Source organism: Sinohyriopsis cumingii, chromosome 7 (genome assembly GCF_028554795.1).
Source record: "Sinohyriopsis cumingii isolate HCF-2022 chromosome 7, ASM2855479v2, whole genome shotgun sequence".
In the NCBI taxonomy this organism is placed as follows: domain Eukaryota; kingdom Metazoa; phylum Mollusca; class Bivalvia; order Unionida; family Unionidae; genus Sinohyriopsis; species Sinohyriopsis cumingii.
The window spans coordinates 116,221,272-116,244,649 of NC_142967.1; the positions used below are offsets into that span (position 1 = coordinate 116,221,272).

At 35.6% G+C, this 23,378-nt stretch overlaps 1 protein-coding gene across 1 annotated transcript in view; it reads right to left on the minus strand.

Annotated features, from left to right (window-relative positions):
- The window catches only part of LOC149795981 (uncharacterized), an 86,802-nt gene that overhangs the window by 61,367 nt on the left and 2,057 nt on the right, over window positions 1-23,378 (minus strand). The window contains exons 2-3 of the mRNA XM_089965894.1: window positions 10,605-10,974; window positions 1,937-2,067 (exon numbers count right to left, since the gene is read on the minus strand). Coding sequence (XP_089822020.1) covers window positions 1,937-2,067; window positions 10,605-10,881 — 408 coding nt within the window. The 5' untranslated portion in view covers window positions 10,882-10,974. The remainder of the gene's footprint in view (window positions 1-1,936; window positions 2,068-10,604; window positions 10,975-23,378) is intronic.

Genomic DNA, 23,378 nt, shown 5'->3' on the forward strand with positions numbered 1-23,378 from the left:
CACCTGACCTTCCTCAACAAAGGCCATGCTGTTCACCAAATGCAAGAATTCTCACCCAAGATTTCTTTTATTCAAGATGGTGGTTGGAATTGAAATTCAGATACTGGCCTGTGTGGGTAGGCTTGCGGTAAATAGTAACTTTTGTTCCACCATCATGTAAAATGTGACCACAAGTATCCAAAAAAAGGCAACTTCTCATCCTCTTCCACTTCATAAGTGAACTGGATATTTTCGTCAATGGAATTGAGATGTGCTGTCAATTCTTAAATATTTCATTCATGCAACATCACGAAAGTCTCATCCACATAACAAAACAACACATTGGGAGGATGAGGTGCAGTGGAAATAGCACTGAGTTCAGTCTTCCATATATAAATTTGCCACAGTAGGTGACAATGGTGAGCCCACTGCTGCCCAAAACTTCTGTTGATAAAATTCTCCCTGGTAGAGAAAATTAGTACTCGAGACCCATTTCAACAGAGCAATTTGTTCTAACACCAAAAGTAATACATTTGCTCCACTCTGTATCTTCAAGAGTCAATTTTGGATGACTAACACAGCATTGCCAACAGGAAACTTCGTACATGTCCTCTCATCCATATAAAGTGTCCTAATTTCTGAATCATAGTCTCTCCTATTCATAACCACTACCTTTGTCTGCTGGGAGAATCAGGACTGAATGATCTCTTTTTGGACTCATGAGTGCTTTCCTTTCTTGGTAGGTGATGCCTATTTTTCTGGGGAGTCTTTTGGATTCTCTGAAATCAGGGCTTTCACTTGTTCACTTTTAAGGCTCTGAACTTCTTCAGGATTCGACATAAGGCAGCCTTTCCTTAATCCCTGATTCTGAGTTGGAATGTTCACCATTGTACAGAAGGATTTTATAACATGGTCAACATTTAGTTGATCATGTAACCCCAGGCCAGAAATCATTGGGGTCAACATTTAGTTGATTATGTGACCCCAGGCCAGAAATCATTGTGGTCAACATTAAGTTGATCATGTAACCCCAGGCCAGAAATCATTGTGGTCAACATTTAGCTGATCATGTGACCCCAGGCCAGAAATCATTGTGGTCAACATTTAGTTGATTATGTGACACCAGGCCAGAAATCGTGGTCAACATTTAGTTGATTATGTGACCCCAGGCCAGAAATCACTGTGGTCAACATTTAGTTGATTATGTGACACCAGTCCAGAAATTATTATTCTGATGAAGGCCTTGTGATAAGGTATAAACCTATGGATTCATAACCAATTATGCTATAGAAAGGTATTTATTGTTAGTTTCACTGACTGCAGGTACCAATATTCATTTAATTCTTTATATTTAGTATTATCATTAAGCTAACCATGTGAATTAAACTACAGGTTTTATTTTCTTCATGCTACATGAAATATAATCACAATCATCATGACCATTTTATTTCATGTTTTGGATGCTACTTTTTCATGATTTGGAAATCTTTGAGAGGAAAATGACAGTCTAAGCAACGGAAATTAGTTTTGTCCAATTTCAAACACATGCCTTTATACCCAGAAAAACTTATTATTTGTTTTGGACTTGTAAAGTAAACCACTAAAAACTAAAACTACAGTTAACTAAAATTCCTGTGAAAATGAAATAGTCCCAAGTTTGTCCATATTTTAATAAATTTAAACCAAAAACTATTTTAATTCAAGACTTTCATTAGTTTCCTGAGAGCCCCAGAAGAGTGTCAGACTTGTAATCTAAGGATCCAGAGTTTGAAACTGACCCAAGCCAGCACAGGTCAGCTATGTGTATCTTGGGGAAAGGCACTCAGCTCCCATTTCCTTAGACGGATATAGCCAATAATATGTTAATGATGCCAATAAAACCAACACAAAAAAGGAAATCATTTGGTCCCTAGGAAGAAATATTCTTAATTTCCTTAAGTATGGTTGTCATGCTAACCTGGGCCAGCTTAGAACTGGCATCAGAGAAGTTCCAAAGGGTGCTGTATAGAGTATGAGCAGTAAACCAGACATCATCATTTTTAAATATTCCTATCGATGTCAAGGTCTGCAACATCTTCATTGAGGCACCTGGAAAAAAAACAAGGAAGTCTCAAACTCATCATGACTTTTCTTCATTTTACAGTCTGTACCAATGCTCTCTGCATTAAATCAGAAGTCTTAGGAACGGCTTAGGGTCGGATTACCTACATCATGGGATGGCATATCTTGGTCCAGGCTTGAAATGAACAACATAGACCGTGTTCACCAAACCTATTATGGGATGGCATATCTTGGTCCAGGCTTGAAATGAACAACATAGACAGTGTTCACCATGCCTATTATGGGATGGCATATCTTGGTCCAGGCTTGAAATGAACAACATAGACCGTGTTCACCAAACCTATTATGGGATGGCATATCTTGGTCCAGGCTTGAAATGAACAACATAGACAGTGTTCACCATGCCTATTATGGGATGGCATATCTTGGTCCAGGCTTGAAATGAACAACATAGACCGTGTTCACCAAGCCTATTATGGGATGGCATATCTTGGTCCAGGCTTGAAATGAACAACATAGACCGTGTTCACCAAGCCTATTATGGGATGGCATATCTTGTTCTATGCTAGTTGCTTTAAATCATAAGCTTCAATGAACACCACCTACCCTGTTTGCCCAATCTATTAAAAAACAAAATGTCAGATGAAAAATGGAGACCAGCTGTTCAACCAACATATTATTGGATGGCATATCTGACTCTATGCTATTTGCATGATATCAAAAGTTGAACGAACATCAGAGACTGATGGCAAAGATTCGAAACTGGATGTACTTTATACACAAGTAAAATGAGTAATCTACCCTGTTTGCCCAATCTATTAAAAAACAAAATGTCAAATGAAAAATGGAGACCAGCTGTTCAACCAATATATTATGGGATGGCATATCTGACTATCCTATTTGCATGAAATCAAAAGTTGAAAGAACATCAGAGACTGATGGCAAATCAAAACTAAATGTACTTTACACATGAGTAAAATTAGATAAGTTTTTAATTTGGAATCTCTAGTTAAGTTATGTGTTCATAAAGTTTAGTAGCTCACTTAGACAATCGACTGCTCCGGTGGCCTAAGTGGTCAGAGCATCTGCCTTGGATGCAGGAGTTTGCAGGTTCAAACCCTGCCCGAGTCATACCAAATACTTTTAAAAGTGGTACCAACAGCTGCCTCATTAGGCACTCAGCATTAAGAGGTTAGTGTTAGGACTGGTTGCCCTGGTGTCAGGATAATGTGACTGGGTGGGACATGATGCTACATGTTTGCAGCATGATGCTCCAGTGCTGGACATCACTATAAACTGCTACACTGCAGACATTGCAGTGATATGACTGAAATATTGTTAAAGCTGCATTAAAAATCGAAATCACACACACACAATTAGACACACTGTAGTTTCTGTCAATTATGGTTGTATCATAACCTTGAGCACTATATGTCATTAAAAATACACATTTTCAACAGTCACTCTGTTAAAACTGTTTAAATCAATCACATATTGCTATATTATCTTGGACATCACTCACGATATATCTTCTGTTATTTCTTCAATAAATTTTGTAGTTTTAAAAAATGAGTCAGCTTTTGAGCATTAAAGGAAGCGTCTTCTCAATGTAGAATCATATAATATTTTTGCTTTAGACAGCTGAGAAATATTTGCAATTGCCACAGCCTTAACTAAATGGAGATTGAGCACTACTATAATTCTATTATGCAGTTTTCCATTATATAAAAATTGATAATTCTATTCTGCATTTTCTATTTGTGTAGGATTACATTCTGCAATCAACATTCCACACTGCATCATTCTATTTCTAAAATATCCTCTGAGCATAATAAAAATTCATTTGGTGAAATAATGTTAAATACAATGCATACCATACTGAAGTTACAATGTAATACAGTGAAGGTTACAAGTTAGAATAAAGTAATCAATGTCACATGCTGTCATAATCGGACATTACTGCATGACAGCTGTTAATTCTATTACTGAAAAATGATATTTACGATATTCTGGGTCAAGTAAATAAGTCAGATTCTAGACTTGGAAGATATATCCAGATATCATGAATTCCACCCACATAAGAATTTATTTAAAAAAAGATCTTAATGTATTACTCCAGCAATATCAGTCCAACTATACTGGCAAAAATGGCATATACTTCTATTAAAACTTATTTATTTATCCATCTTTCTTGACAGGCTCAGTGGGAATCAGAGTTTGTTCACCAACACCAACAATGTCACCAACACCAAAGAATCATTAGATACAGATGCACACAAACAAATACATGTAGAGCATGACCTTTTAGTTTCAGGGGATTAAATAATGCCCTCTTCTTTGTCCATTAGCCCTCCTGTCTTACCGTTAGGCCTACCGTTTGTCCATTAGCCTCCTGTCTTACCATTAGCCCTCCTGTTTGTCCATTAGCCCTCCTGTCTTACCATTAGCCTTCCTGTTATTCCATTAGCCCTCCTGTCTTACCATTAGCCCTCCCGTTTGTCCATTAGCCCTCCTGTCTTACCATTAGCCATCCTGTTGGTCCATCAGCCCTCCTGTCTTACCATTAGCCTTCCTGTCAAACTATTCTTTATGTAAATACAGCTCGTTATTGGCTAAAAATTCACTAAGCTGATTTCGACAGTATGGCAAACATGTGTGACAAAAAGATTTACAAGCCCAAACATCTTTCTCATAGTTTCATTATAATGCACACATATAGAATTTATTTTAGGTTTCTGTTATGAAATAGTATTGCAATATATATGTATGCCTGACGGTGGCCTGGTGGATAGAGCATCCGCCTCCGATGCGGAAGATCGTGGGTTCTATCCCCGGCCGAGTCATACCAAAGACTTATAAAAATGGTACTAACAGCTGCCTTGCTTGGCGCTCAGCATTAAGAGGTTAGTGTTAGGACTGGTCGGCCTGGTGTCAGGATAATGTGATTGGGTGAAACATGATGCTACATGTCTGCAGCATGATGCCCCAGTGCTAGACATCACTATAAACTGCCACACTGCAGACATCGTAGTGATATGACTGAAAAATTATTAAAGCCACGTTTAAAAAAATCAAAATCACAATTCTCAAATCACTAAAAGATTCTGGAACAATTGTACTATTTTAAAATATCTTTAACGGTCATTTTATGACTTTCTCAAACTGCTGAACCAAACAACAACTAAGGTGTGCATGATAATTCGAACAGGGCAAGAGCTCTCATATATCATTACGTTATGTTTCGTAACCTCCATTCAAATTAAAATGTTGCGTACTTGACCGACAGATATGTTTACTTGACCTAGTTATGGTCCTTGATATCTGAATGGGATTCCTATAAGGTAGTGTACACGTACTGTATTGCTAAACAGACACTGAATTAAAGAATTTAAAATATAAATGTCATAAACCCTAATAACTCATTATAAAACTATATACTATGATACGGATATCAATTGCAAGCAATTAAATCTTTTTACAAATCTTCTAAACATTTTAAAAATAGTATTTAGGCATAGGCAATCATCCGTGGATACGAGAGAGAGAGAGAGAGAGAGAGAGAAATATATATTACAAAATTAATCGTTATCTTTTACAGAAAAAAAGAGTTAAATATTATGAAACAAAAAAGGAGCAACAGTTGTAGTAAACGACTAAAACTGACTATGAACTGAGTTACTCTTCATATACCACTAAAATCTAATATGCATCATCATGCCTCCCCTACTTTTAATTTTCTCTCCTACCCCTCACTCCACCGTTTGCAAACCTTAGGGTACAAAAGTATATACAGATAAATACAATAACATTTGGAGTATTTTATGCTTGTAAAATATAGCACATCGGTAATGAATACGTCAATATTCCAAAACTAGTTCAGTGTTAAAGGGAGCCATTAAAAGTTGGAAACTTGTATCAATGGGACCCTAGTGCTGTGCTTCTTACATAATCTGTTCATGACCTGACTTTGTAAGAATTAACTTGTTCTTCATAATCAGGTTTCCCTTATTAGGCAACAAACGACTGGACACAGAAAAAATCACACCCTGTCCCATCCAAATGGTGTGTGTGATGTCTGATACACGTTTTAATCAGTCTCTCACTTGTTTGGATATTGGAATACAATGAAATATTGGAAAGTTCACCCTGCTGTCATCCTGTTAGTCTCTCTCTGTCTCTCTGCCTCTCTGTCTCTCTCTCTCTCTCTCTCTTTTTCTCTTTTAGTTCAAAATATTTTTCTTTTATGGAATATCCAAATGTGAAATCCACATGAATCTTCTTTCACAAATCAACAATGATTCTTAAATTTTAATTTTTGCTAAATATAAAGCATTTACAAGACTTACATTAAAAATAATAAGAAGATCATAATTCCATATAAATATTGTACTAATAAGATTTTATTTTTGTTTTATAGTTGTGAACACAGAATGACAAATTTATGAACAATGCACTAAGTTATCACTTATGCTCACAAACTAATTAAACATTCTTGTTTGATGAATATTTTCAAAATGCTTTTTTATAAAAAGTATCAGATGATACTCTCTTGTGAAGTTATTCACATAATCAATCCACTAGGAATTTGACTGTTGGTTTGGTTCAAGTTGAACAATCTACAGAATGTTTAGGTATATAAAATTAAATGGCTATTGTGCAAGGCTAGCAATAGATTATTTAAATAAAAAGTATGTTTCTCATTGAACAATGCATCAAATGCATCTTATCAGTACTGTTGTCATTGTTGCCATTTATTTCAGCAAGGGCCTATCATGCTAATACATGTCCCTGATTTAATATCCATGTATATCAAAATGACACAATAAGCAAATGAGAGAGAGAGAGAGAGAATTTTAAAAGCCAAGCAGATCTCTTACTTCGAGGATAGGAGGAAAACATTGAATTTTTCTTTTCAGTTTAAAATCCCCAACTTGAAACATAAGCATTAAAACAAAAGAAAGAAGAAAATAAAACATGAATATCACAACCAGAGATTATGCTGGAACTATTAAGGAATGGTGAAGGTTAAAATTCATTACTTCACCCTGGAATAATGCATGTTTAACAATGTCAGTAATAAATAATGACAGTGGTAAGAACACAACACATATTGTACCTCCTATAAACATAATGCAACAAAGAATGTACATTGTAGGACATTTGCAGTATACACAGAAGTATGGAAGTCATCCCCATTCCATACCTCCTAAGAAAATGTACAGTATACATGGAAGTATGGCAGTAATCCTCACTCCATACCTCCTAAGAAAATGTACAGTATATATAAAAGCATGGCAGTCATCTCTTCTCCATACCTCATAAGAAAATGTATAGTATACACAGAAGTATGGCAGTCATCCCCACTCCATATCTCATAAGAAAATGTACAAATATGGCAGTAATTCCCACATATACTTTTAAAAAATGTACAGTAGAAGCATGAGTCATCCCTTCTCTATACCTCAGTAAGACAATATACAGTATACACAGAAGCATGGCAGTCATCCCCACTCCATACCTCAGTAAGACAATATACAGTATACAAAGAAGTAATGCAGTAATCCCTTCTCCATACCTCAGTAAAATAATATACAGTATACACAGAAATATGGCAGTCATCCCCACTCTATACCTCAGTAAAACAATACACAATATTAATTATTGTGTTTCTACAAGGAACTGTAGACTTCAACACAGTACAGGTTACAGCGTACATCATTGCCTTCCATCTTGGACTCTTTGGTGGGACTCAAAATTGAAATTATTAGAACATTTTATTATTAGGACTTCTAAAATATTATTCGTGGATTATTCTTGGATTATTTTTGGATTTGATTCTTAAAACCGTAAGTTCATATTTTGTCATTTTTACAGTATTTTTCCAAGGAAATAAATTATTTTATTTTTAAAAGCTTGTTGTTTTCACTCTTTCTTGTGTTACTGTTTACTCGAGCCAAAACACATAACAAAAGAATATAATGGAGAATTGGAATTCCCAGCAACTGGAGGTATCTTGCCACTATTCCCATTACTTGGGTAAAAAGTCTGGGTGTGGAAGAAATTCCAAATTGGACCCGGAATTGAAAAACTTCCTGCTCTAAGCAAAACCAGAGATATCTGTGGTGAGGAGGAAATATGGGGATGTGTAGATAAGCATCCTGAAGGTCAATAGAGACTGCCCAATCGGATGGTCGAAGCACATTCTGGATTGAGGAGGTGATCTCAATCTTGAAAGATTCTTCCAAAAGAAACTGGTTTAAAGTGGAGAGGTCACTTATAATGTGAAACTTTCCACTTTTCTTTGTGACTAGGAAGATATGGGAATAGAAAGCGGTGACTGATCATTCATGACCTCTTGACTGCCCCTTTTTGTAAAAGGATGTGCACCTCCTCCCTGAGTTTCACCAGATTGGATTGGTGAAGAAAGATGGGGGTCCTGGATAGAGGAGGTTGTTCCCAAAACCCAGGAGTTGGTACCTATTGTCCACTATAGAAAGGACCCAACCATTGTCCACAATGCTTGACCAGGCCTTGGAAAAAAGTCCTAGGAGAGCACCTATGGGAACGCCTGGGAGAGGGATGTGCGTCAGGAGAGGATTCAAGTTCCTAGGGCTGTCCCCCATGCCCTCCTTTGGGAAAAGAAGGGGGCTGTGGAAACTGCCTCCTTCCTTTCCAGGTTCATTGGCCATGTCTGTTTTTCAGATTCCGGGAACCAGACTGACGAAAAGGAGACTCATTTTGAGGTTGCATATTTGACTGAGGCTGTGTCTGCTAGAAGAACTTAGCAGATGGCCCTTGAGGGTGATTCACACTGACACGCTTACTGGTTGATTATGATGGGTCAGGAGTGGATGTGAAGGATCTAAGTTGATGACCCAACAAGTCCTGAGATGCCACAGATGGAATGATGCCTCCAAACAGCCTTTTGGGATCAAGTGGAGCAGCCCTAAGGATGTCTTTACTGTGATCAATAAGTAACTTGGAAGACTCCAAGGCATCATCACAGCAGATGTGAAGAAGTTCTGCCGACAAACCATAGAAACAGAAAAAGCATGCCAAGATGTCACGGCCACAGCTTCCAGCATGCTTTGAAGGGGGACTGGATTCAAGGGTGCTTCCCTCAGCATACTGTGAGGCCGTAGTGTGATCAAAGGATACAGGATTGTCAAATGATGCATCACTAAGGAAGGTGTGTTGCTGATCCCTCCAAATGGGAGTGTGTGACACACTACCTCTAGGGTGGTGGTGGTGCATCTCCTCCTTGATGTGAGGCCACGACATGCTATGAGAAGGGCAGTGCATCTCCTCCTCCAAGGGAGGTAGCAACATGCTATTGTACAGGCGGTATATCTCCTCAATGGGAGGCAGCAACAGGCTATGAAATGAGTGGTGCATATCCTTCACAATGGAAGGCAGCAACACACTAAGAGGTGAGCAGTGCATCTCTGCCATGGGAGGCAGCGACATGCTGCTACAAGGTCACTGTATTTCTTTAATGGGATGTAGCAGCATGCTGATACATGATCGCTGTATTTCCTTAATGGGATGTAGCAAAGTGCTCGGAGGGCTATTCCGGTCAGAAGACCCTTTATTTTCAGTAATAGAGAAACCAGAAAATTCTTTGGAAGAAGGAAAATGAAGTTTCTTCTTTCTCTAACAAGTATGGCTGGAGTCTGCAAGATTCCAGCATTCTGCTGACCGTGATTTACAAAATGTACAATGACTTTTCCTTGTACATTTGGAACATTTAATACAGTCTGGATGAGTGTTCCAGGAAGATTTCTTGTGGACACACTTTCCCACAGACTGTGTTGACAATATCCTTTAATAAAGTAAATAAATTAAAATATTTCTAATGTCACATATAACTCACCTTGGTTTTATGTATCTCGTATGGAGTACACCAATGTAAGAAAGAGAGTTTTCAGTGTTTTATACAATTTTATTGAGAAAATGAAGTATACATACATACAATCATGAAAAGCATTTGGGGTGGCACTTCAGGCCTAAGGTCGTCCTTATGAGTAGCATACCAATCGAGATACTGATACTCTGGCCCCAAACAGTCATGGTCGGCCCTAGGCCATACGTACTTCTAACGCTGCCTCTGCATACAATACAGTATGACAATACTCAATGGACTGAATTAAATATCTAGTATAGATACCATATATATGATGTGGTTCCTGACAGTCAATCTAAACTGAAGAACACGTATCTAGTGAGCCTGCTCTCGTTATTCCTTGCATAAATGACTTACCGGTACCTAGATATGAAATGAAAGTCAGTGTATCTGGCCCCTGCGGGTGTACACGATGTAAACCCAAGTCCCTGGAGTAACTGAAACTGGAGGAAAAAGGTTACCACATAAATATTTGGGAATAAAAACAAATGGATAATTCAACACCATTAATATAATTATTAAGAGGCCAGGTCACAAAAAACACTGCAACATGCAATTTTTCTCTGATGTTTGGCACACACCTGATCACATCAATGTCCTTGAAAAAGATGAGCTAGCTGTGCTTGTACACTTCTTTAGCAAAATAATAATGCCAACATACCTGCATAGCCTTCCTTGTCCAATGTATCTCCAATGGTCTCCCGGAGAGGTTTATAATCCCAGTACATGAATCCCAAAATGTCCTGAACTTTCCTGCCATCTCCAGTGTGGTATTCCTCCATCTGCTGTAGATATGCAACTAACTTCCGCACATGTGCCAGAAGTGCTTCTTCTGGGAGATCCTTCAGACGCATCAAGTTTAGATCACCATCTTTGGCTTTGCCATTGACCTGATCAGTGCCAATCAAATCCTGTTTGTTGAGAGAATCAGAGCTCATGGTGTGATTCCGTTGAACTGTGTGTGGAAGGGGCAAAGTGTTTGGCGCTTTCTTGCTTGTGAAGGTCACTGAAATGTGACCTCAGATCTCAAACTGTAGACAAGATGAAAAATTACAAATCTTCAAGTTTTTATGACATTTCTCAAGAATGGTTCACATATATTGAGAAATTATTGAATAGTAATAAGTTTTAAGTGACAAGAGAGTTTGAAGAAGAGATTATTTTTACGAATATATCTAAATATGTAGATTGTGATCTGAGAGTAAATATTGGATGGATCCTGATCAACCTATCAATCTCAAAGAGATTCATAAACTCAATGAGTCAATGAAAAATGACAATGGGATTCATAAACTCATCAAGTCAATCAAAAATGACAAAGGGATCCATAAACTCATTGAGTCAATGAAAATGACATAGGTACTCAGTCAAACAAAAATGACAAGGGGATTTATAAACTCATCAAGTCAATCAAAAATGACAATGGGATTCATAAACTCATCAAGTCAATCAAAAATGACAAAGGGATCCATAAACTCATTGAGTCAATGAAAAATGACATAGGTACTCAGTCAAACAAAATTGACAAAGGGATTCATAAACTCATCAAGTCAATCAAAAATAACAAAGGGATTCATAAACTCATCAAGTCAATCAAAAATGACAAAGGGATTCATAAACTCATCAAGTCAATCAAAAATGACAAAAGGATCAATAAACTCATCAAGTCAATCAAAAATGACAAAGAGATTCATAAACTCGTTGAGTCAATGAAAAATAATACAGGTATTCAGTCAAACAAAAATGACAAAGAGATTTATAAACTCATCAAGTCAATCAAAAATGACAAAGGGATCCATAAACTCATTAAGTCAATCAAAAATGACAAAGGGATTCATAAACTCATCAAGTCAATGAAAAATGACAAATGGATCCATAAACCCACAGAGTCAATGATAAATGGCCGAGATTCATAAACTCATTGAGTCCATGAAAATGACAAAGGATTCATAAACTATAAAAATAATGACTTTATTTACAGAAGGTAACACAATTATCTGAAGAGCTAATCTACACCCATACAAAGGAACTTATTTATTTAAAAACGCTAACCTATACAAATTAGCAGCATTTACATGTATTGACATGATATATTTACTTTCTTTCCTTTTACCAGATGGATTCTTGCCCATAGAGATTAACCCACACAGTTAATATACAAGCAATATGCAATTAGTGACAATATAGAGGAGTAGTATGATGAATTTCAGTGGCAAATGTTTAGAAACTACATCCATAAATTAGGCAGTCCACACCCTCAGAGCTTCATCAATGTCATCCAAAGTTTGGATTTTATACCACAGAACTTAATATAGGTCATCCAGAAACTGATCTTTGATTAAAATTTTGAATGATCTGTAAGTGATAGTTTTGTGTGTATTTTTCCTATTTCTTCTTTGTATTTTTCCTATTTCTTCTTCACGTTTTTCCTATTTTTTGTTAGTGTTTTTCCTATATCTTCTTTTGTGTTTTTCCTATTTCTCTTGCATTTTACTTATCTCATCAGAAAAGTAGGGCAGTGGTCACTAAGACCAACATTCGCTACATTAACACTAGACAAATTGTCTGGTATGTTGGTATAAATGTGATCAATAAGAGTGCTTGATATTTCTGTCACCCTTGTTGCTTCATTTACCAGCTGTACTAGGCCAGTTGATTCAATAAATTCCATCCAGTTGTTTATTATTTTAGTACTCAGTAAGTCCTTTTCTTACATCACCTAGTATGTTTCTTTCTTCTGTGCAAGAACATTTTCTATTTGTTTGAAAAATGCATCATTCCAAATTGCTCTGGAGCAAGGTGGCCTGTAAATGAAACCAACTAGGAATGATTTTGCATTATTTTGATAAACTCACTGAGTCAATCAAATATTACCTAGAGATTTATAGACTCACTGAATCACCAAAAAATGGCAATGGGATTCATGAACTCACTGAGTCAATCAAAAATAATATGGCATCAGGGTCTGATGGTATTGCATGTGTATCAAGTTTAGTAATTATGCTCTTACAGTCATCTAATGTTATTTTCTTGATTTATACAGTTTTTCAAGAAGCAATATTTCCACTGTCCTGGTGTGAGGGAGTGATTGTCCACTACATAAAGCTGAGAATCTGAATAATTATCATGTACTTATTCTTTTGAATGCTTTTGGAAATCTTCTCACAGCAATACTTATCATGTACTTATTCTTTTGAATGCTTTTGGAAATCTTCTCACAGCAATAATTATCATGGACTTATTCTTTTGAATGCTTTTGGAAATCTTCTCACAGCAATAATTATCATGTTCTTATTCTTTTGAATGCTTTTGGAAATCTTCTCACAGCAATAATTATCATGTATTTATTCTTTTCAATACTTTTGGAAATGTTCTCACAGCAATAATTATCATGTACTTATTCTTTTCAATGCTTTTGGAAATGTTCTCACAGCAATAATTATCATGTACTTATTCATTTCAATGCTTTTGGAAATGTTTTCACAGCAATTATAGTAAATCAGTAAATAATAAATATTACAACTCCAGGTCTTCAAAAATGTAACAGAAATTTGTGTAACCAACATTTTAGGTCAATTTTGACAAACCTGTCATTTCCTTAAAATAAAAAAGGAAATCTCAAAAGACAGTATTGTGAATTAAATCCAAAAAATTATAATGTCTTTAATAATAACAAGTCCAAGAATATACAATGATCTAAATGAATTCCAATAATCTGGAATGTCCTGATGTACCTGTAGTCTTTATTATCTTACTGTACAAGTAGTCTTGAATGTCCTGATGTACATGTGGTCTTGAATGTCCTTATATACCTGTAATCTTTATTATCTTAGTGTACATGTAGTCTTGAATGTCCTGATATTCCTGTAGTCTTGATTATCTTAATGTACAAGTAGTCTTGAATGTCCTTATATACCTGTAATCTTTATTATCTTAGTGTACATGTAGTCTTGAATGTTCTGATGTACCTGTACTCTCAATTATCTTAATATACAAGTAGTCTTGAATGTACTGCTGTATTTGTAATCTTGATTATCTTAATACAAGCAGTCTTGAATGTCCTGATATATCAATGATGTAGTCCAAAATGTCTTTGATTGAATTCACAAAAATCCATACTAATATCTTAAGCCAAAAGTCAATGAGCACTTTAGCAATTCTAAATAAGTTGAACAAATAATTCTGCTCAAATTATATATGAACATAGCTGTAGGACTCATGATACTAATTGTTCACATAGTAAGCCTCTGCAAACACCATGATATTAAAAATTCAATAACTTTAAATTTCTGAGTGCTCATGATCAAACCTATATTTATCAATATAGATGCATCCTGGATGGCAGCTTCTGTGTAGAGAAAATGATATGAACAGCTGCATTTTTTGGACCTACATGTGTTTGAAACATGTGCTTTCAATTCCACACCAAAGAATCAGGTGCTAATTTCAGCAATGAGTGTTCCAAACTCAAGACTGTTAGAGGACTGAAATTCCATCAACAAAATATAGCGTTTCTATATTTTTTTCCCACTTACAACTATGATAAGCTTTCAAAAGATCATTTTACTCAAATCTAACTTACATTATCAAATAAACTGGGCCAGCCAAACCCATATATAATCTATTTTATGTTCAGCAATTTCCAGACTGGTTCCCATTTTTTCATACCATTAGTACCATGTGTCCTGTATTTGCCTAATAGATTCCCAGAGACTGATCATTAAGTCAGGAAGTCAGGAATGACAAAACTTGTATGCCACACGCTACATATATATATATATATATATATATATATATATATATATATATATATATATATATATATATATATATATATATATATATATTGACTTGATCTGTGATGCAACATAATTTCTAGAGAGAAAAAATCCCAGATCCTATGGAATTTTCCTCCAAAGTGTAAACAAGTTCACTTCTAGAACCCTCAAGCTTGTAAATAAGGCTAACCCTGAATTAAAATATCAGTAATCAACTTATTTGTAATTTATGGTATTTTATAACGAAAATCAGGTAAACAAAAAACTCTTCCCTCAATCATGGACAAATCAAGCGGACTATATAAATCCATACCTGCCATAACATGCCATATCACATGAAAAAACTAAATTTTCAGGAATCTTAGCTACAAAGTTTTTTTTTACAAGAAAACCCCAATATTTCTTGAAAACTATGATATATGCCTGTACTCAGTAGTTTGTATCAACAGTAAACAGTCCTGCTCAAAACTTGGCTAATCCTATCCTTGGGGCATACAGCTGAGCAATGAAAACCTAAGGTAGTCGGAGATAAACAAACATCTTACTTAATTGGCTCACAATAGCTAGGGTGATGTGTCATGTCAAATTATGTTGGTGAAGAGTCTATTTAAGTAACTTACATAGGAAATACACAAAGTAGAACAACCCAATTCATCTAAAATTAAGTACATTGATCAATGAGACATGTTGAAGAACAGATGTTATTACACATCACTGCCCCCCCCCACCCCCAGTTTTCTGTTAGGAGTCTATGTTCTAAAAAAGTAAGTAACAGAAAAGAGTGAAAAGCAAGAAGCTTTGCAAAATTCAACATATAATTTATGCAGGTAAGGGACCAACATAATCTACCATTATTTTGCTAAATGGTTCATCAAATGCAGGAATAGTTTGCAGATGAGCCTTTGGTATCTTATGCTTGAGTTTTCCTGTCATCTGATAAGTTTGACAAGATCTACAGTATTTACAAACATCGCTTTTAATTTTTGGCCAATACAAGTGATTCAATATCTTGTGATAATGTCTAATTAATCCCAAAATGAAGAGCCAAATGAATTTCATGGGCTAAACAAAACATTTCCTGTCTATATGACACTGGAACTACAAGTTGATAGTTCACAGACCACTGATTACCACAGGTACCTCAGGTGGTTTAAATTTTCTCATAAAGATCCCAGTTTTAACAAAATAACAAAAGAGTACCTCTATGGTTTCAATTTCGTTCATAGCCCTCTAAAACAAACAGAAGAACTTAGGATCTTTTTACTGTTCGATGACTAGTGATTATAGTTTGCCACTGTGATTAGAATAAAGAGAATGAGTAGTAAAATTAGGATCACTGCGATCAATACCTTGAATTGATCCCAACAAGTAAAATTGACCTGATCAAAAAAGCCTGACCAATACATGTGCCAACTAAAGGAATACTCTCCTGAATACATCATTCTTAAGAGTAACTGCACAAGCTGGGTATAAATCTGGAATTTTTTTCAATAGGATCAACTTTCTGATTCAACCGCAGATTCCTGAGACTAAACCTGATGACAAATTTACATAATGGAGAGGAATATTAACAAAGCCACACTCTATTCCCTGAAAAATAACACTTTCATTTGATGAAGACTTCTCAGAAAAAGGCAAAATACCTGATAATAAAAGATTCTGAGAAGCTCCTGTGTTCAATAAAGATTTAATTGGGATAGGATTGGCAGAGTCACCCACGAGTGATATAAAACCCCTTGACATGAATGGTTCATAATTCTCTAAAATAAAATCAGACTGGGGTTTGTTCAGCCCAACAAATGTATTGCTTTGAATACATGATCATGACCATGACCTTTTAGAAATAAGAGTATCTGGAATATATCTGTCTTGATTCTGTTGCTTATTTTTCAGTTTTTAGCAATCCTAAATAATGTGTCCTTTCTTCTTGCAATAGGTACATTTAGGAATAGATAAGGACAGCTGATCAATTTTACACATGTAAAGGGTTAATATCATTGACTACCTGGAAACACGTTCACATGTAAAGACTTAATTTCACTGACTGCCTGGAAACACTTACACATGCAAAGACTTAATTTCACTGACTGCCTGGAAACACGTGTAACAGCTTAGTTTCACTGAGTGCCTGTAAACAATTAAACGCTTATTTCACTGACTGCCTGGAAACACTTACACATGTAAAGCTTTAATTTCACTGACTGCCTGGAAACACTTACATGTGTAACAGCTTAATTTCACTGAGTGCCTGTAAACAATTAAAGGCTTATTTCACTGACTGCCTGGAAACACTAACACATGTAAAGGCTTAATTTCACTGAGGGCCTGTAAATGCTTACACATGTAAAGGCTTAATATCACTGACTGCCTGGAAACACTTACACATGTAACGGCTTAATTTCACCAACTGCTTGCAAACACTTACACATGTAAGGGCAGAGTTTCAATAAGTGCCTGTAAACACTTACACATGATGCAATGGCTTAATTTCACTCACTGCCTGTAACTCTTACACATGTAAGGGCTCTGTTTCACCAAGTGCCTGTAAATACTTACACATGTAAAGGCTTAACTTTGCTGACTGCCTGTAGATATGTACACATGCAAAGACTTGATTTCACTGACTGCCTGGAAACACATGTATAACAGCTTAGTTTCACTGAGTGCCTGCATACACTTGTAAAGGCTTAATTTCACTTTCTGTCCAGAAACTCTTACACATGTAAAGGCTTAATTTCACTGAGTGCCTGCATACACTTACACATGTAAGGGCTTAGTTTCACTGAGTGCCTGTATACACTTACACATGTAAGGGCTTAGCTTCACTGAGTGCCTGTATACACTTACAATTGTAGAGGCTTAATTTCATTGACTGCCTGTATACACTTACACATGTAAGGGCTTAGTTTCACTGAGTGCCTGCATACACTTACACATGTAAGGGCTTAGTTTCACTGAGTGCCTGTATACACTTACAACTGAAGAGGTTTAATTTCATTGACTGCCTGTATACACTTATACATGTAAGGGCTTAGTTTCACTGAGTGCCTGCATACACTTACACATGTAAGGGCTTAGTTTCACTGAGTGCCTGTATACACTTACACATGCAAAGGCTTAATTTCTCTGACTGCCCTGGAAAAATGTGTAAAGGCTTAGTTACAATGACTGCCTGGAAACACACATGCAAAGGCTTAATTTCACTGCTTGCCTGGAAACACTTACACATGTAAAGATTTAATTTCACTGACTCAGGAAACACTTACACATGTAAAGGCTTAATTTCACTGCCTGCCTGTAAACTCTTACACATGTAAAGGACAAGGAATTCTCACCTTGCAGTTTCCATTCAAATTAAAATAACCCTAGAACTGTTGCATTATTGTTAGCAGATTCAACATATACATTATTAAATAGGTACTATTATTGCCTCTCTCTTCTTATATAGTCTTCAGATTTTATACTGTTTTTTGAAAATCTGAATAATTATCTAAATTGAATCAAGCCATATATACTGCTCTTATAAAAGAATAAAAAACAGTGTATGATTTATAACTGTTGATAGTATTGCAACATGAGGATCTTGAGCTATGTGCTGTTTTTTGTAAACACCATGCATTAATACAAATATATTAAAGAGGGCAGTGATGTAATGAGTCAACTCTATTTCCACAAGTTCTACACACAAGAAAATGGAAACAAAACATTTTGTATTATTAGTGTATTATCACACTTAATCAATGGATGCTCTATGAAAATAACAATAAATAATATATTTTATAAGTATAAATTTAAATTTCATTAGTTCTAATTTGGAAAAATTATATGGCAGCCAATGGTGGGATACAAGTACACAGCTCTACCAAAGTGTGTAAATGACAGGAGATTTCTAATTGATGACTTCTTTGTCAGTTTATATTTTCCGTCCAGGAAATATGGCAAGTGTTGCTAATATATGTGTAATGATAGGCTACATGGAAATCTTCCCATTGAATAGCTCGTGGACTGATGAATGAACTACTCTGATTTATGAGTGTAGGAGGTGGGTTTTTTGCAGTTGCATTATTTATGCTTGATTCAACTGAGGCAAATTATAATAATGTTGAAAAAAGCAGATTTGACATAACACATACTGGTTTATGCCAGCTTTACGGTAGCTGTTGAGAGAGTTTTGACTTTTGTAGCCAGTGATGTGTATAGTCTGTGTGTCTGGAACAGTGTTTTCTGTTACATATTCATTTATGAGCACTGTCAAATAGCTTAACTTCATTTGCATGGTGTCTCTTTCTCTTTAAAAATGTTTTGTATGGTGGGTTAACCAAGTTGTAGATACCTTAATTTGCTAATTGAGTGAAGTTATTTTAGGTATATATGTTTTGTTGTTGTTGTTGCTGTTTCATTTATAGCAACTACATCAGGCACAGAAGACAACAAGGATTTCTTGTTTTTAAAAGTATTTCCTGGTGCATGGACAACATACAACAAAAATAAGGTTAGCAAATCTGGTAGTTTACTCTGTCACATGGGTGAGAATAAAACATCCAGACCCACTAGGCTGTCACATCCAGACCTTACTAGGCTGTCACATCCAGACCCACTTAAGGCTGGTTGTTAGTAAGTGACCTCATATACCTAGACCAGTACAATGTCACAGACTTCCTGCAAACATTTAGATGTGTACATAACTTAGTTTCACTGACTGCCTGCATATATTAATATGTGTAAATGTTTAGTTTAGCTTACTGCCTGTAAATATTTTCTTGTGTAAATAGTTTAGTCTTGTAACAGGAGGGGAGACAAATACTAACATCATACTCAGGAATCAAGCCTGGTTTGTCTATCTTACAGCTAGGTGCATATACCAGGTCCAGACCTGCTAAGTTGGTCAGTCAGTGGCCTCATATACCCAGTCCACTACACTCCTCCCTATTACCTTGACATTCATACTAGAATGTCGCCCAGATTCAGTACAAGCCTGCTTCCAACCTGACCAGAAGCTACACATGTAAATGGATGAGGTTAGTTCAATGTCTGTAAACATTTACGTGTATAAATGGATGCGGGAGGTTGGGGGTTCAAACCATGGCTGAGTCATACCAAAGACTTACAAAATTGGTACTAACAGCTGTCTCGCTTGGCGCTCAGCATTAAGAGGTTGGTGTTAGGACTCGTCAGCCTGGTGTCAGGATAATGCAACTGGGTGGGACATCATGCTACATGTCTGTGACATGATGCCCCAGTGCTAGACATCACTATAAACTGTCACAATGCAGACATCATAGCGATATGGCTGAAAAATTCTAAAAGCTACGTTAAAAATCTAAATCACACACACACATCCATGTATAAATGGCTTAGCCTCAATGTCTACCTGTAAACATTTAGCTGTGTAAATGGCTTAGCCTCATTATCTACCTGTAAACATTTACCTGTGTAAATGGCTTAGCCTCACTGTCTACCTGTAAACATTTATGTGTGTAAATGGCTTAGATTAAGTTTAATTTATTGCCTGTATAAATTTATACATGTAAATGGATTTAGTTAGCTAAGTGCCAGTAAACATTGCCACATGTAAATGGATTAGATTAGTTAACTGCCAGTAAACATTTATGCATGAAAATGGATTAGGCTAGTTAAACATTTGCACATGTAAATGTCTTAGTTTAACTGATGGCCCATATACATTTTCATGTGTAAATGTCTTTAATAGTTTAGTTTACTACCGTTAAATGTCTACAAAATTAGTCAACAATTATAACTGAATGTGCTTTTGACTTTTAATAATGCAAGAACTATTCCAATTATATGATACATTTGCAAATCTCTGCCTAAGTGGACTGTTCATTGGACTTTTCTCTTCTTTTCTTAATGTATATAATATTTTCACACTGAATGTGTTATTGCAAGAAAACGCCAGAAATTGACAAGAATTAACTTGTAGAACACATTATATAATATTATGCATCAGACTGATTTACAGATAACATTGATGAAAAACTTCTTTTGAATAATATTACTAATATCTGAGAAATATCTTCATTAACAGAACCTTTAATTACTGTAACTTTAAAGAAACACCATTTTAAGTTTATAAGCCACTGCATTGTTTCTTTGTCATTGTACAAAGCATCCTATCAACACATCCAGGCAGTGTGCCCAGTCACATTATCAGTGGAAACAATAAAACAACAATCCTAAAGTTGTTTTAGTGAAATTGTCAGATATAAAAAGGGCAATGAAGCCATCTCAACTCCACAGGAAGACTCTATTCAGCGGGAGGACCAATTTATTTATCAAGGACTGTCATATACACCATACATTCCTGGTCAAAACAGATTTGATCCCCTTCCTGATAGATGTTCTGAATGTGGAAACTTGCCAGCTACTTGTACATATTCAAATATGACAGAGAGTTCAGATTTATACAATGATAAAAAAAGTAGAAAATGCAGTTGTAGAAAAACTAATTTTTTATAAAGTAATGACAGTTGTAACAATGATCATTGTGAACACAGCTTTAACACTTTTAATGTCTCCTTGAGTGTTGCTAATAGCATTGATATTAATCTCATGAATTTAGGAGTTTCTAGTAAGGGTTTACAAATAGGTCATTTAAATATTCATGATTTTCGAGGAAAGACTGAACAATGTTGACAGAAAATCAGGGCAAAAGTTTCTTGTATATCAATGCTATGTCAAACCTTATCGAAGGGATAGGAAAACAGGTGGTAGTGGGCTCCTTGTATATGTTAGAAGTAGTACTATTAAAAGTTTTCAGTATACTGGTCCATTGTTATTTATCAACATTCCTAGTGACATAAGGCAGGCTCCTAGCATTTCTTCTTCTCATAATCAATGTCTCAAATGAATTAAATCTTTAGACAACTGAACAGTTCTAGTACAATAAATACTGCCTGCTTTTCTGTAGTTCTGCATCATTTTCACAGTTGAATATTTCAATGCAGATTAATATTTGATATATGTTTATGTGTTCACAGATGCCTGTGCATATGTTCCAGACTTGATACTTTGAATTTCAATATCACTTAATTATCTAGTGTCAAACCAAATTCTTCACATCATGCTGTATATACTGTATGTATTGTGCATAACAGATAGAAAGCCTCAAGGTAGATTAGTTCTGTAACTAACTGAGTTACCTTCTCTAAAACAAAGTCTTTATTATTATTATTATTATTATTATTATTATTATTCAACAAAGACATGTCATGCAAAAACTGCATCCTGTCATAATAAGTGGTAAAATTGGTACAGCAATCAAAATAAGTTCAAGCTGGGCTAGACACAGATTAACATGATAATGAGAGTCAGCTGACCATTAAGGATGGATAGTGGAAAAGGTTGGCTATCAAGTCATTTTGGATTAAAATGGCACTGTTCTGGTTATCTGCACTCTTCAACATTTTGGAAAATGTCATTGCCTTAATAATTTCCTATGTCAAGTTTTCCAGAGCTTAAACTCAAGTGCTATATTGCTGAAATATAAGACCCAGGTGGGACTGACATCACTCATCTGGCTGACTCTGCCTCAAACCAAATGTTAAGAGCAGCTGTCCAAGAAATCTAGGTCAGTGGGATGCTTTCTGTTTAAATTTCTCCCAATGCTGTTGATTACATATGCTATGAAAACTGTTAGTACAAGGTTTCTCTAGTTTATCTAGATCAGTAGGATGCTTTCTATTTAAATTCCTCCCAATGCTGTTGATTACTTAAGCCATGAAAACTGTTGGTACATGGTTTCTCTAGTTTATCTAGGTCAGTAGGAGGCTTTCTGTTTAAATTTCTCCCAATGCTGTTGATTACATATGCTATGCAAACTGTTGGTACAAGGTTTCTCTAGTTTATCTAGGTTAGTAAGATGCTTTCTGTTTAAATTTCTCCCAATGCTGTTGATTACATATGCTATGAAAACTGCTGGTACAAGGTTTCTCTAGTTTATCTAGGTTAGTAGGATGCTTTCTGTTTAAATTTCTCCCAATGCTGTTGATTACAAATGCTATGAAAACTATTGGTTTCTCTAGTTTATCTTCATCTTATTTTAATGGTGCATCAGAATAGTCCTGAAATATTGAAAGTGTCATATGTCAGGACACCATATGTCAAAGGTAGATAAAATCAATTAAACAATTATTGTGATAAAATGAATATGTGCAAATGATTTTTTTTTAAAATATTAGTGGTGGTCTAACACTATTTTTACAGATCTGAAGTCCTATATACCAGGATATGGTGGATTAACAACAGCTGCATAATACTGAAAGCACTCTATGCATGTCAGGATGATTTCTATAAAGTTTTATCAAATTTCTATCAGGATTTACAAACTGCATGGAAGTCTGATTGCAAGCTCATTAAAACATTGAACATGCTATTGGGAAATTACAGCCTGCCTCAAATACAATATCCTAACATGAGTAAAAAATAAGATAAAATAAAATATGGGATTTTTAAGGAAATTTCTGTTTTTTGCCTTGGTAAGACAGCACACCCATCTTGTTATCAACACGACCAATAATGAAAGCTAGACTGTTTGTAATGATTTATTTATAACCACAACTGAAGGATTTGCAAACACTTATTTACCCATTTACTTAACATAAAAAATTGTCTAAAATCCTATCATTATCAGGTGTGAA